Below are 14,697 nucleotides of genomic sequence, written 5' to 3'. Positions count from 1 at the left end.
GAGTTTCCCCTCTTTTTTTTTTTTTTTTTTGAGACAGAGTCTCACTCTGTCCACCAGGCTGGAGTGCAGTGGCACGATCTCGGCTCACTGCAAGCTCCGCCTCCTGGGTTCACGCCATTCTCCTGCCTCAGCCTCCCTAGTAGCTGGGACTACAGGCACCCGCCACCGCGCCCAGCTAATTCTTTGTATTTTTAGTAGAGACGGGGTTTCACCGTGGTCTCGATCTCTTGACCTTGTGATCCGCCCACCTCGGCCTCCCAAAGTGCTGGGATTTCAGGCGTGAGCCACCGCGCCCGGCCAGGAGTTTCCCCTCTTGTTGCCCAGACTGGAGTGCAGTGGCGTGATCTCAACTCACTGCAACCTCCGCCTCCTGGGTTCAAACGATTCTCCTGCCTCAGTCTCCCCAGTAGCTGGGATAACAGGCGGATGCCACGACGCCCAGCTGATTTTTGTTTTTGTTTTTGAGATGGAGTCTCGTTCTGTCACCCAGGCTGGCGTGCAGTGGTAAGATCTCAGCTCACTGCAACCTCCGCCTCTCAGGTTCAAGCAATTGTCCTGCCTCAGCCTCCTCAGTAGCTAGGACTACAGGTGTGTGCCACTACACCCAGCTACTTTTTTGTATTTTTAGTAGAGACAGGGTTTCACCGTGTTAGCCAGGATGGTTTCCATCTCCTGACCTTATGATCCCCCCGCCTTGGCCTCCCAAAGTGCTGGGATTACAGGCATGAGCTGCTGTGCCTGGCCGAGACAAATGATTTTTAACACTTTGGTGTATATCCTTCTACACATATACAAAAATGTGAAAATATATGTACAGTTTTTAACATACTGTTTAAAAACTTAACCTATCATAGACGTATTACCTTGTTGGTAAATACAGATCTATGCTGTTTTTAATTATTGCATACTTCAGATGTGCCATGCTAGCCCCTTATTGACAGACATTCAGGTTATTTTGTGTGGTGATTATTTTGCAAAAACATCTTTTTTTTTTTTTTTTTTTTTTCTGGTTGCTACTGGAGTTTTCTTTCCTCTTCCAGCTTTTAGAGACGTGCCTATTAAAAGACGTCTGCTGCTTAGCCGAGAGTAGGGGAACCCACAAAACATTCCCATCCAAAGTTTCCACATTTGGATGAGTCCAAATTTAGTTCAGTTGCCACTTTATCACAGTAAGCCAGACACATTGCAAAATGTTTTATACAAAAACTCTCATTTTACCCTCCCAGTCACTGTATCATGTAAGTTTGATTATTTCTCATGTTATAGAAGAGAAAGGTGAGGACTCAGAGAGGCTGCAGCTCGGATATGGCAGGGTCAGAATTGGAACCCAAGATTCTGACTCTTGTGCTAAGCTCTCAACCACACCTGTTTTTGCCAGATTAAAAAAAAACCCAATTCTTTAAGAATGACTAATCAACAAGATGTTTTATCTTTTTAAAACATAATTGCACCTTTGCCTTCTGCTTTTTGCTTCCACTTTGTAATTGTGTTTACTCTTTTTACCAAAATATTCCTGGAGTCATTGTTGAGTACTTACCCTTCCTTGAAATGTTGTCCCTTTTTATTGCTGCTTTAACTTTTAGAGATTTCAGCTCACTCACTAGTTGAATTTCTTAGATATATGTACAAGTAGGAATAATAGGGTCCTACCATGCAAAACAGTTTATCCAGGTGATGGTGAGTTCAGGTAACATCAGTATCCATTTTCAGAGCTGGTGAGTGGCCTTTCTTAAAAGCAGGTCTTTGGGATCGAGAGTTGATGGCCTAATTAGCCGTGGACCGTTGTTTAGCCTCCTGAAGTACTGCAGATGGTTTCAAAGGGAGAAGCAGGCTTTCGTGTCCCTCAGGGCGCCTTGCTCTGCCTGCCTCTCTAGTTGCCTCCCCGAATGGCTCTTCTCCAGTGAAAATGGAGATAGAGGTCCCAGAAAATGCTTCTATTTGCTTTTATCTTTCCCTTTTTGGAAGTAATTGGAATTTCTTTGCTAGCTCATTTCCGTACTTAGATAATATTCAGGAAATACCCTAGTTGGCTAAGTAAACAATCTTGAGGTATGTTTATAGGACTATTGACCAATGTTTACATAAAAATAATATAGCTAACATTCATTGAGCACTACTCTATGCTAGGCCCATCCTGGTTGCTTTTAGCACTTAAAGCCACCCCATGAGTCAGATATCACGATGACTGAGGTAACAAGATAGGGGTCAGTTACCGCCCCAAGCATGGTCTAATGTCTCAAGAGTTTGTCCACGCCAGTCTCTTTCATCCCATTGTATTAAGCAGATCTTTGGGCCTTAGTTTCTTAATCTTGAAACAAAGGGTGTTGGATGCCTGATGTTGAAGATTTATTCTACCCTCAATGTTTTCTGACTCCATGAATCTACTTAGAAAACCACCTCCCTGCTAGGAATCATTTTATCCTCCTGTTACATTCAATCACTGCAATTGCTGCCTTTGTTCCCTGGCCAGCCTTCATTTTCTTGATGGCAACGCTTAAGCTATAGGACACCAGAGCAGTACAGAAAATTCCCACAGAAAAGCCCCCAGAGGTCCTTGTGCACAAACGCTGAGACACTGTGCCCTGTTAAAGGCCAGGCAGTGCTGCCAGGTCAGGGCCTTTCAAAAAGTGCACAGAGAGGGCAGCGGGGCTCCCGGTGTTCATGGCAGGAGAGAACCAAATGTGAATGGTCATAACTTATTCATGACTAGAATCTAAAAGAGCTCATTATAACTAATTCACAGCTACCACCTGAGTGGTAGTGTGCTATTTTTTTTTAGATTCTAAAATTATTACCCTATTTCCACAGGCTTTGTGTTCAGCTAAAAGATAAGTTTGTTCTTGATTGCCCAGAAACAATCTCGCATTTTTAAATGGTTTGACCCTTTCCTACCGAAGATACTCCATTTCTTTTTGTCCAGGAAATGTCTCAGGAATACATTAGAATATTGCTTCTGGAATGTTGAGAAATGGTGGGGTGAGGTGGTGTTCAGATTCATGCTACTGCAGTGCTTTCTGGCAAACGCAGTGTAGTTCTGGTTTAGCTCTCCACTCAGTGCCATTATGAAGTGGTAGGAAATTATCTGCAGCACGTATGTGATATGTGAGTTCAGATGTGCGGGAAGAATGGAAGCTAATGAGGCAGGGGTCAGGAAATGGTTTGCCATGAGAGTTCTAGACAGAGGGAACAAGGTGTGCAAAGGCCCTGTGTTGGAGGGGTCCAGGCCATGCCAGGGGCTAGAGGACACCAGTGTTGACAAGCACACAGCCCCGAGGGGACCCCGTGGGGTGCGGCTGGGAAGGGCAGACTGAGGAGGGCCTCTGGAGAAGTGGGGCTTGGTCCCAAGAAAGAGAGATGCAACGTGATGAGAAATATGCTTGACCATGAAAATTTGTGCAAGGAGGGTGTGCACACAGGAGAGACACTAAAGGAAAAGGCATATTTTTAAAAGGGGGAAGATAAGTCTGGCCTTAGTTCCTCCCACGGGTAACACCAGAGCTGTTTTTGGCAGCCGAGTGCTGCTGGTTTTTCCCAGGAATAGCCTATTGCTAACTCAGCCCCCAGAGGACTCCTATCCACCTGGCTTGCAGGGGAAGAGGATGAGTCTGCCCCCTGGCCCTGGGACTGGGCACCTGCTGGGATCCCAGGAACCAGGACACACCTGCTACAGGGTGGAATACTTTGTGCTTTCTTCCTAAGCTAGCCTTGCTGCTTTGTTGAGGCGCTAGCCTGGCCCAGAAAGCCCCACCCTCACCCAGCTTCCTAGGAACCTTTGCTGGTATTACGAGCAAGAGTCATTAGTGAGTCTTTTTGCCGTATTGGGTGGTCGGCAGTGCCTTTACAGCTGTGTAATTTTCTAACGTGGACCCTCGAGAGCCAGTGGATCCAGCCTCTGTGCGAGCAGTGCTGTTCTGACGGCCTGGCCCTGTGCTCTGGACTCTGGAGAAATGCTGCCTTCCATTCCATGCCAAAAGGCTACTTCTGTGGGCTGTGTTTGCTTTTCCTCTGCAGTTTCAAAGTATTAGAGACTTGATGTGCACAACTTGGAAAGCATCTGAATTTCTGCATGAAATTAAATCTGCCCCAGACCTCGGGATTGTCACCACATCACCTGCGGGCTAGGAGAAGCGGCAAGGCTTAGATACATTTATTGGTGTGTATTCTCTCTTTTTATGGGATAGCGTCCTCTCTTCCCCAGCGGTGGGTTGCAAGAGCAAGTGACGTAAGTAACGTGAAAGAACACTGTGCTCGGGCAAGTCAGGTGGTCCATGGATAGAATTATGTCGCCATGTTACATTAGTGCCCTGAGAGGAAGGGACAGCACTTTGGAAGGAAAATGGAATTCGGCTTGAGCTGTTCACAGGGCCCCTTGTCCTCACGCTGCTGGAGAGCGCACTCGGCCAGGCCGGGCCTTCCTCAGACACGTTGACACTAGGAAATGACAGCAGTGCACGCCCCCACCCAGGAAGCTGTCTTGCCACGTCTTCAGAGCCTACCTCTATAGGATTTGGAATGAAAAGACTTTTTTGAGTATTAATTTTCTGAACATGTAGAGTGAACAGTAAATTAATTTAGTACCTGGTGGATTTGCCATAGGAAAAAATGTAACCTTTGAGTCCTGATCAAGGTCACCTATTCAGCAGGACTTTGACCTTCGAAGTACCCATTTGCATTGCTTCTGCTGGCATTCTCTGGGGAGAGAAACCAGCAGAGCTGTGCACAGTCACCTGGGGGGGCTGGCCCCTGGCGGCCGTGACTAAGCCCCAGAGTGATAGTCAGTTGGAGCCCCATTATCTGCAGCCATGGGCAGCATCCTCAAGGAGGGAAGAGGACCAGTGTCCTGGCCTTGCCACCTTTCGTTGAGCAAATAACTCTAAGATTGTGGATGGCTCCCAGCAACGCTGAGGAACAAAGTTGGATTGCCTCAGGACGGAGCGCTACAGTACAAAGAGCACACAATTTGTAGCATATGCCCTTTTGACACAGAAAGTGCAAGCATTTTGCCAGACGGGCTGGATGAGCTGCTCTCCATTCCTGGCTGACACACAGCTAAGACGGGGTGAGTGCCCTTACTCAGCAGGCGGCGTTATTCATCTGCAGCAGACGCCCTGTCTTTCTCCTGTCATCCGCCACGCTGACCCTATTACGGATCTGTCATGAATGTTCCTTCATGTTTCTAAAGCGTCTCTGATACTGAATTAAGTCTCTTGGGACCAACTCCATTTCTCCCTCTGAATTATGTGCATCTCCTGGCTGGGTCTCCTTAGCCTGAACAGGATGCCTCGGTGGCTTCAGTCATGCCACAGTACTGGGAGTGTGACATCATCACAATGATTACCTCTCTTCAGTAGTGAAGGATCACAATGGAAAACACCACTGTCTTTTAAGCCGTGGCAACTCTTTTGCCCCCAGAAAGCCAGTGATATTGTTATTCTTTTGAGCTGATGAGAAAATAATTGAGTAATCTGGATACCATTTGGAGATGTGCTTTGTTTCCCTGGCCCCAAGTGGACCTGTCTTATTCAGGAATATCCTAACAGCTGTAGAATGCCCTGCACAGATGGCATCTCCATGTCAGGGCCTTTTAAGTCAGCACAGAGTGTGGAAGAAGGGGAGAGTGACAGTGAAATGCCCCAGGCCAGGAGACCTTTGTCCCCCACTGTGAGGGCTCTAAGCGGTTCACCAGCGCTTACTGGCGAGCTCCACATGTTACGTGATCACACTCTCCCTGCTCGCGTGCCTTTTCTTCTCCAGGCTGTCTGCCCGTCATAATGGGACACTTTAAGGACGCTTTTGTGTTTCTGCAGTTAGAACAGTGGATTAATGAAATACAGTGTTGTTATGATTCAAAGTTGCTGACTGACCAAGGCAGTTAGAGTATGAGTACTTACTGAATCACATTTAAATTTGTTACAAATAAAATGTAATACCACACTATGATAGGGATGGCTGCTGGCAACACTTTTACTCCATTCCCCTCTGCCCCCATGGGGTATGTAGAAGAAAATACTGACCTCTACATATAGGCGCATCCCATTTTGTGCCACCATGGCGGGTAAGGTGGTCGTGTCATTTCGGGGTGTTTTAGTATATCCTGTTTTCTTTGCGCAAGGTATGCCTGTAAAGGAAGCACCTAAATAGGAAGCCCATGGAAACAAAGGCTTTTCAACCCTGAAGCCCTTACATTCCCCTGGCACCACAGCTGCACTCCACAGACTGGCAGCGGGGACCCATTTGCAGGCCTCCAGGGTGCCAGGCACTGTGCTAGGGCTTAAGGTGCAGCAGTGAACAGCCTGGAGTCCGTGCGAGGAGGTGGGGAATAGACTCACACTTACAGCCCCTCCCAGACACAGACTAGAACTGGGGACAGGGCGGTGATGCACCAGGTGCCGAGTCTGGGGGCCAGGGCTTCCGGGAGGAAGTAAACTTTTACTGAGACCTAAAGGATAAGTAGACAGTGCAGACCCAGGAGAGGTGGGCAGGAGAGAGGCCCGAGAAGAGTGTTCTGGGCAGAGGAGGAGCCATGAGAGGGCACCAGGGTGGGAGAAGCACCCGGAGGAAAGCTGGTGCCACCAGGAGCCCTGGGGATAGGAGAAGTGAGGGTGGTGGGGCCAGTCACAGGGCCGGGCAGGCCAGTCCGATTCTCAGAGCAGCAGGAACCGTTGGAGGTTTTTAAGCAGTCTCCATTTAAAAAACCAAATCACTCTGCTGCCACATGGAGAGCAGAATGGAGCAGGCAGGAGAGGACAGGGGAGGCTTTCTGGCAGGGATTCGGGTGAGGGTGAGGACGGCCTCAGCAGTGGCGAGGGGTACAGTTGAGCGGATCTGAGAACTGCTTTCAAAGCAGGATGCCAGCGACATCATGGACTGGAAGTGGATGGCAGGGGATGCCAGCGTCAAGTCCACCCCCAGGTTGTGTAGCTGGGGACAGCATTTGTGAGAGGTAGGATGCTAGGCCTAGGGCAGCTCTCCTGTCATCTGAGACCTACTAAATTCTGGATCACATTTCAATGCTTCTTTCTCACATGGGCTCTGCTTCTTCCATCAGCCAACAGAATCCTGGATTTGAGTCTGTCCTTTGGAAGTAGTGGTCAGGCAGCTCTGCTAGAGTTCCCACTTCCAAACCGCTTTCAGCTCTTCGGGATTCAGCCTCCAGGTGAGGTGCTCGAATTGATGCCAGAGTGAATGACTCCGGATTGCTGAGTCGAAGGAAAATGTAGGCACCGCTACTGACAGCTCTCAGGCACTCCTGGGATTTTCCTTCCTTTGACACTGAGGCTGTTCCGCTTTCAAGCGTTCTGCTTTGTGAGGGACAGGCAAGGTCAGAAAGTGCTCGCCCTTTCCACAGCAAGCACGCGGCACACGTTCCACATGCTGAACCTGCCCTGTCGTAGCTGGCTCCTTTGTTAAGGTCAGCGCCCTCCAAGGCCACGTGCTGTGCAGACAGTGTTGGGATCTCAGGAACTGTGGGGTTCCACTTAGAAACTAGCGTCTGGCCCAGCAGCCTACACAGGAGTTTGCGGTTACAGCACGAGACGGTTTTGGGGACAGAAACATCCGTTCTTGCTCCTGCCAGAAGGCTGCTCACAGTTCCACGGAGGAAAGCCCTGCTTGATAGAAACTCAACTCTGCCATCGTCTGCACCCTGGTGCGAGGGGAGTCAGAGGCCAGGGAGATCTATGCTTTGTTTCATAGAAACATGCCTAGAAATGGTCATCTTCAGTTTTTTAACCCACTCCCTGTTGTCGGTTTTGAGTTTGTTTCTAGTCTTTTCCAACTGTAAACTGCACTATAGTGATGACCATTCTCACAGCTACCCCTTTTCACACAAAAGTAATAATTTTCCTTTGGCAGGTTCCTAAAAATAAATTGCTAGTTCAGAGAGATGACCAATTTCAAGGCTTCTGATCAGCTCTGCCCAATCGTTGCTCATGGCGAGGTGCCCCCGAGACTACTCGCCGTGTTCTGGGGCCACGGCCCTCTCCTGCCAGTTTTTGTCACCAACTGAAAGGGCCTCTTGTTTCTCTTTTTCTTGGTCCTTTTTAGGATGTGTCATCGTTCATTCCCCTTAGTGAGCTCCGTCGTGTTTTATTTCCTTCTCTGCATTCTCAGGTTGCCCTTGGAGTGGAGTCTGTGGCTTTCCCCTGAGCAGCGCCTGGAAAGTGTCTTCGTGTGACGAAAGTGTATGTCTGAAGTTCGTTATGAACTCGTCCTAGCTCCAGAGCTAGTGTGCATGCACATCACTGATCGTACAGATAATTGACAAGCAATTGACACGTCTGAAGCAGTGACAGCCTGGGTGTGTCAGGATCTCCAAAACGGTCCCATTGTGGCATCCTACAAATGGGCTGTGTCCCAGGAGCCATTGAGAAGTTGTACCTCCTTTACGGAGGGTTCTCTGGAATAGCAAATTAGGAAAAATGCATTCTGAGGCTCTGTGTTTACAATAATAATTTATAAGCAAATAACCCACATTTCATCCTCAGTATTTTTCAGTGCTGTACAAGCGTCTTGAATTACTCTGGTAGCTTTTCCAGAAAGACCCATGACTTCACCACATTTCTCGAGTTATGATGAAGGTAGAGTCTGGGGCCCTGAGTGAGCATCAGATGCTGGAAGCTGGGGCTGGGAGGGGCCAAGCACTGGGGACAGACTCCAGACACCTGGGCCACCCCCTGGCCCCATGAGATACATTCTCAAACCTTCCCAAGAAGGGTCTGTGGCTCCTCTCTGTGCTGTGAAGTGCAGGGAGCTTCCCTCTGGAATTCAGCCCAGCTCTCCCTCCTTACTTTGGCCGGCTCCAGATGCCATTTAGAGGAAATGTTTGGCCCATTTCCCAGGTGCCACCTTTCCCATGAGGAAGCTGTCAGTGCTTCCTGGTCCGGGAAATCTTTTGGGAGTGATTTGGTCAGTCACAGTCTGTTGGGGTGAGGTGGTGCGTGGAGAGGACAGGATTTGGAAACGGGGGTCCCTGGATTAGAATCCCTGCTCCATACCTCACTGGCCGTGTGACCCCAGGCTCGCGAATCTGCCTCTCTTGATCTGTTTCCTCATGAGTAAAGGGAAGTGACTTTGTACGGTGGAGTGGGCCTCACTCATTCGTGTGCGAGGCATGGTGCTAAGTGCTAGGGCACACCCCGAGGTGCTCAGGAAGCAGAGGCTGCTGTCCCTGGCCTGGGGCCTCCCTGCAGTGATGGGAGTGTAGCCCTGGTGCCCCCGCGCCCTGCCCTTCAGGCGCTGTGGTTTCCTTCTGCTCTCTCCTGGGAGGTGCACACCCCTCTGCACCCAGAGCCAAGGAGGACAGGCAGCCCTGGGACCCTTTTCAGGGACCGCAGCCAGGGTCTGTGTTACCCACAGGTCCCCTGGATGTCAGCATGGCAGCCACAAACCTGGAGAACCAGCTGCACAGCGCACAGAAGAACCTCCTGTTCCTTCAGCGGGAGCATGCCAGCACGCTCAAGGGGCTGCACTCCGAGATCAGGCGGCTGCAGCAGCACTGCACAGGTACATTGGGGAGCAGGCCCGAGCAGGCGGGGGGCAGCTATGGGGCACGGCAGAGCCCAGCGTCAGAACGTGCTAGGCCTGCCCTGCCCCCAGCTCCCATCGTCATTGCAGGAGTCCATCTGAATGCCTTATATCATCATCATTGCATAATCAAGATGCACTGAGCATAAAGCTGCAAAGCCTTTTCTTGGCATACTGAGGACTTAAAGAGATTAAAATACAATGGTTAGAATCTCCAATGCATTTTGGAACTGATAACCAAGATATAACCTGTGTAATACATAGAGCCAGCTGCTGACTTGTTTTGGATGGTTGGGCTATGTCGTGGGGGAATGGGGAAGGGAGTTTGGGGGAACAGAGGGTACCCTCTGACCCCAGGGAGCACAGCAGCCCCTGATCTTTTCTGCTGCTCTCATGCTCGCCTCTCCTGCTGCCAAACCCTGCTCTGTCTGGGTAGGACTTGCTGGCCAATCGTGGGCATCGGTTTTGCATTTTCAAAGCTGATGAAGATTTTGAAATGTATGGTAACAGAATTAATGTGTAACATTTCCCTTTTAGATTTAACATATGAGCTGACAGTCAAAAGTTCGGAACAGACAGGTAAGAACTCCTCCCCAGAAGTAAATGACAGTACCTTTCCCTTTGTGGTATGTGTCGGTGCCGTTTTCACTAGTCACACACTTGCTAGGAAGAGTTACGCGTGTGGCCTGAGCTCTCAAAGGGAAGATGAGAAGGATGTTTGGATCCCTCCGTGTGGCAAGTGGTTATTAGTGGGCAGGGGGATGAGTGATTTTGTTTTCTTTTGACTGACACATATATTTGGAATGCCTATTATATGTTTTTCTGATTTTTCCTACAATGAACATGTGTTCCTTGTGTAATCAGGACATAAAAATAGCTGTGACTTAAACCCAAAAGGAGGAGGAACAGCAGCAGCAGCATTGGGCAGAACCGCCCCCGCTCCTCTGTGTCGCTGCCGCCTGGCATGGGCCTGGCACAGAGCAGCTGCTCGCTAAATGCTGGCGGGCGAGCGGTCACATTACTAGACAGCTCCCTGAGGATCCAGGGCTTTCTCTGGACTACAGCCCCAGAATCTTCCCCCGTCCAGAATCCTCCAGGACTTCAGGGAACCCCAAAGGGCATCCGCCTGCTGGCTGCCAGAGGAGAGACAGAAACCCAGGCCTTCCCAGGGCTCTCTGTGCCTGCTGCAAAGAGCCTGCTCCCCAGAACAGGGTGGGAATTTGGAGAGTGCTGAATCCATGTTTGTGCAGAGACGCCTGTTGGAAACAGGTTTATCACGTCAGGAAGAACACACCAAGGCAATGGATGGCTCAGCAAGGCTAGTTTACTTTCTGCAGAAAGGGTGCAACCCGCCAGCAGTCTCGCCACGAGAGCACACTCGAACAAAGGAGACGAGGACGTTTATAATCTTCATAACCTGATGCAGTTGCCCTATGACTGTGTCCCGTTTCCATTGGCTGGAATGGGACCTCACATTCTAAGCTTAACCCGATTGGTTAAAAGCTTGAAACTTTCCTAAATAGGCAAAGGGGAAAGAGGACTAAGAAGAGAGGAGGCTAGTCATGAGAGGGTCAGGAGGGTTTCCAAATAAGGAACAGCATGTACTATGGTCTGGGGCTCACTTAGCCCTGTCCAGGCATGCCGCGGCAAGTCAGAGCAGCTGCATGGGAACATACATAGAGACATACATAGAGCAAGGAAATGACAAGCTCTTTATGGTTTCAAGAAACTTTGAAGAAGAACTTCTCCATCCCCACAATGCCTTTTTCTAAACAGGCCTCACAATGGCAGTTATTATTCCTGAGAGTGTCCAGTTCTCTGTCAAAGACACGGACCATTTCCACCACGCCTTAGTGGATTACCGAGCACTGATTTTTCTCCATTTGCATTGCTCATATTACAGCCTTCTGAGTGTGCCTCTCAGGAGCCCAGACGTCTTTTTGTCTGTGTGTGGTAGGGAAGGCGCCATGGGCTTCTTGGGATGGTGGAACAGGAGCCTGTCCTCAGAAGTCTCCCTGCGGAGGGACACCACGGACCTCCCCCGAAGCCCTGGGACCGGGAGCTGGGCCTCTGGGAATGCAGAGGAACAGGGTTTCAACCTGACATTGGGGACCTCCAGCGTCCACACCTGCCACCACTGAAGCCTTGGGAAAGGAGCTACCCGTGTCACAGAAGCCAGGGTGTCCTCACTCCCTGTCCCCTCCTGGCCCAGGCTAATCTGAAGAAGCACACTTTTACCCTGTGGCCTCTCAAGGTTCTCAGCCCCAGGTCCCAAGGCCGCCTGCCTGCCCACCCACCTGATGTAGTGCTCCCAGCAGCAGCAGGGTCCTCACAGCAAGGGCTGTGTCTTAGAAGAGGCAGTTTGAAAAGCCTCTCAGATGGTTCCAGTGGGGGTGTCTCCCTTCCCAGTGGTGAAATTGTTGTTTTACATTAGTGCACCCAAAACTTGCCCAATTCCAAGCAGCTCCGGGACCCAGGGTACAGCATAGACGCTTGGCTTCCCTCCCCTGGGGGCTGTGACCCCAGAAGTCTGGGCTGGCCCTGGGAGCGCAGGTTTAGAAGCACTGCGGTGCCCTAACGCTCGGGCAGGCTCAGCAGTGTGGCGTTTGGAGACCAGCATCAGTTGCTGTTGTCAGCTCAGTGTGCACCAGGCTTTCATGGGAAGACTGAAATTTCCAGAAAGGGGGTATGTACAGGGGAGGAGGTATAGTGAAGCTTTCTATAAAGAGCAAGAAATTGGCAAAACAGGAGGTGCTGATTCTCAGGAAGGACAGTCACCGAAGCAGCTCTCCGGAGCTGGGGATGGAGGAGGAGTCGCACCAGCTCCTTCCCATAGGACGGCCCGCTCAAGTCAGGGCCGGCAAACAGCCCGGAGCCAAGGCTGCACCCTGGAGGAGAAGGCAGCACAGCTAGATGACTCTCAAGGAAGGATGATAAGGAGAATGTCCAGGAAAAGCTTCTCTCAGGATGCTGTGGCCAAAAGAACCAGAGTGATGCTTAGTGAGCCCCAGATTCGGGCCTCTGCTCTGACTCAGAGGGGCTGTGTGGCCTTGGGCAGGTTCTTTGACATCTCTGAACCTGCATCTTCATCTGACAGGTGCCCCACAAATCCAAGTCCCCAGTCTGACTGCCAGGGCCTTCTGCCTTTGTGGGCTGCCCCTCATAGGACATGAGAGAAGCCCAGGGAGAGCCTTGTTCCTGAATGTTCCAAACGTCCATCAACCTTTTGCAGCACTGTCTGGGGGAAGAAAATCCCAGGATGGTCACAGCAGGCCAGGGATGTGGTTGAAGGCCTGAGGTTGCAGCCCTTCCTCGGAAGGAGCCCAAGGCCCACTGTCCAACCAAGTGTGGGCTGAAAGCAAAGGCCTTGAGACAGGCATGGGTTGTTGTCCCACAGGCCCTGGGGGAAGGACAGTGGGTACCAGGCCCAGTGCCATGCCCAGGTCAGCATTTCAGGTTGCAGGGGTTCAGCCCAGGTAGCTGGGCTCCTGGGTCTTACAGTGTCTATAGAGTCATATGTGTGTGTGTCTGTCTCTCTCTTTACTTCTGAAACTGTGTTTCAGGATACATTTTCCTTTTGGCAAAAAAATAAACCTCATGAAAGGTAATACTGCATGCATCCTTTTTAGGGAGGTCATTTGCTGACATTATACCTGCATATATACACACAGACATGTTTTTTAAAAAGAGAAGCTCGCAATGGTTCAACTTAAAATTTTTCAACTGCATGGGGCAATACACATTCATTCCACTCCTTGATTTACCACGGATATGTCCAGAGAAACCCATGGTAAGCTGAAAATATCAAAAACACACTTTTGACTTAACGGTATTTTCAAATTACATTAGATTTTTCGGGACGTGACCCCATGCTAAGTCGAGGAGTGCACATCACCTGCAGCGAGCTTGTAACATGCAAGTGCCCTGCACAAGACCAGTCCAGTCAGCCGTGGGCCCTCAAAAGCTCCGAGTTGCTGGCGGGACACACTGCAGAGCTGCTGTTGGCTTAGGCAGGTGGGAAAATTCAAAGTGAGACAGAAGCCTGGGAAAGACATCCAGCAGCGTCCAGTGCCTAGGCAGGCCTTGGGTGGTGGAGTTGGTACAGGGAAACTGGGTGTGCAGGTCTGGAGTTAGGTCAAGGATAGAAGGTACAATAGAGACAGAACAAGAGGTGGCAGCTTAGGGAGAGTGATGGAAGCGTTGATTTATGTGGGAGCAGATAACATTCGGGACAGATTGAGGAACTGGAAGGCATCTGGCAGTTTGGGTTTTATTAGGCAGTGAGGAACCATTTTGAACAGAGGACAAGAATACTTAGGGGGTGACCAAGCTTCCTAAGTACAGGATGGACTGAAAGGAAGACCAGAGAGGAGGTGGGACCAAGGCCGGCTGGAGGAGCAGGGAGGGGGCAGCACTGAGCAGCCGGCAGAAGGGCAGTCAGGGAGGGGAGGCTGGGGATGGCGACTGCATCCAGTCTCCCTGGGAGAGTCAAGATGTAGGAAGCAGAGCAGCTATCTGGACTTGAGGGTGTGTCTGATGGAGACTTACTTGGAGAAGTGGTGCTCAGGAGACACTGAATCGGGAGTTGACACTCAAGGTGAGTTCCAGACCAGCAAGGAAGAGTCTAGAAAGAACTTCCCAGGGGCCAGGCAAGGAGGATGGCCAGCCAGCCAGCCAGGTTAGGAGGAGCAGGAGGACTACCCAGGGTTGAGAGCCAAGGGCGCTGTGTGAGGTGACCAGGGACTGCAGTCACCAGAGGAGCAGGAGGAGGCAGCTGGCATGTGCTGAAGGACTGGGTGAGGACAGGCACCCAGGGACAGCAGAAGGAGGCAGAGGCCCGAAGTGTTAGGGCAGCAGCGAGGGGCCAAGGGCAGCAGCCACAGAGATGAAGCAGCTCACTCTGAGCAGGAAGTGGGAAAGAGTCTCTGTGCGTGTGTGGTGCGGGGAGCGGGGCGAGAGAGGAGGCCAGCGGCAGAGCAGAGTGACAGCACCACACCTCTTCTCTAAACATCGGAGTTTTAATGCAATAGACATGGAAAATTCTTTGAACATTTGAGTTTCAAAACAGTGCTTTGAATGTAGCAGGCATTTCATAAATGCCATCTGAACAGACAGAAGGATTTGCGGCCAGTTTAATCCTAAGTGTGTGCTGAGGTCTAATACTCTGCAGTT

General features: G+C 50.4%; 1 protein-coding gene across 5 annotated transcripts in view; it reads left to right on the top strand.

The window, feature by feature from the left end:
• Positions 1–14,697, top strand: part of CCDC92 (coiled-coil domain containing 92) — a 35,830-nt gene that overhangs the window by 19,440 nt on the left and 1,693 nt on the right. The window contains exons 1-5 of one of the 5 annotated variants that reach the window (XM_023206094.3): positions 4,026–7,156; positions 8,113–8,183; positions 8,487–8,579; positions 9,358–9,504; positions 10,063–10,104. In XM_023206094.3, coding sequence (XP_023061862.1) covers positions 8,546–8,579; positions 9,358–9,504; positions 10,063–10,104 — 223 coding nt within the window. In that variant the 5' untranslated portion in view covers positions 4,026–7,156; positions 8,113–8,183; positions 8,487–8,545. Of the gene's footprint in view, positions 1–4,025; positions 7,157–8,112; positions 8,184–8,486; positions 8,580–9,357; positions 9,505–10,062; positions 10,105–14,697 lie in introns of those variants that run through there. The other 4 variants (XM_023206104.2, XM_023206115.3, XM_023206087.2 and 1 more) reach the window with 4 other exon arrangements.

Source organism: Piliocolobus tephrosceles, chromosome 10 (assembly GCF_002776525.5).
Source record: "Piliocolobus tephrosceles isolate RC106 chromosome 10, ASM277652v3, whole genome shotgun sequence".
In the NCBI taxonomy this organism is placed as follows: Eukaryota; Metazoa; Chordata; class Mammalia; order Primates; family Cercopithecidae; genus Piliocolobus; species Piliocolobus tephrosceles.
The sequence above is the reverse complement of the archived record's forward strand: the minus strand, read 5'-3'. Positions and strand labels throughout refer to the sequence as shown.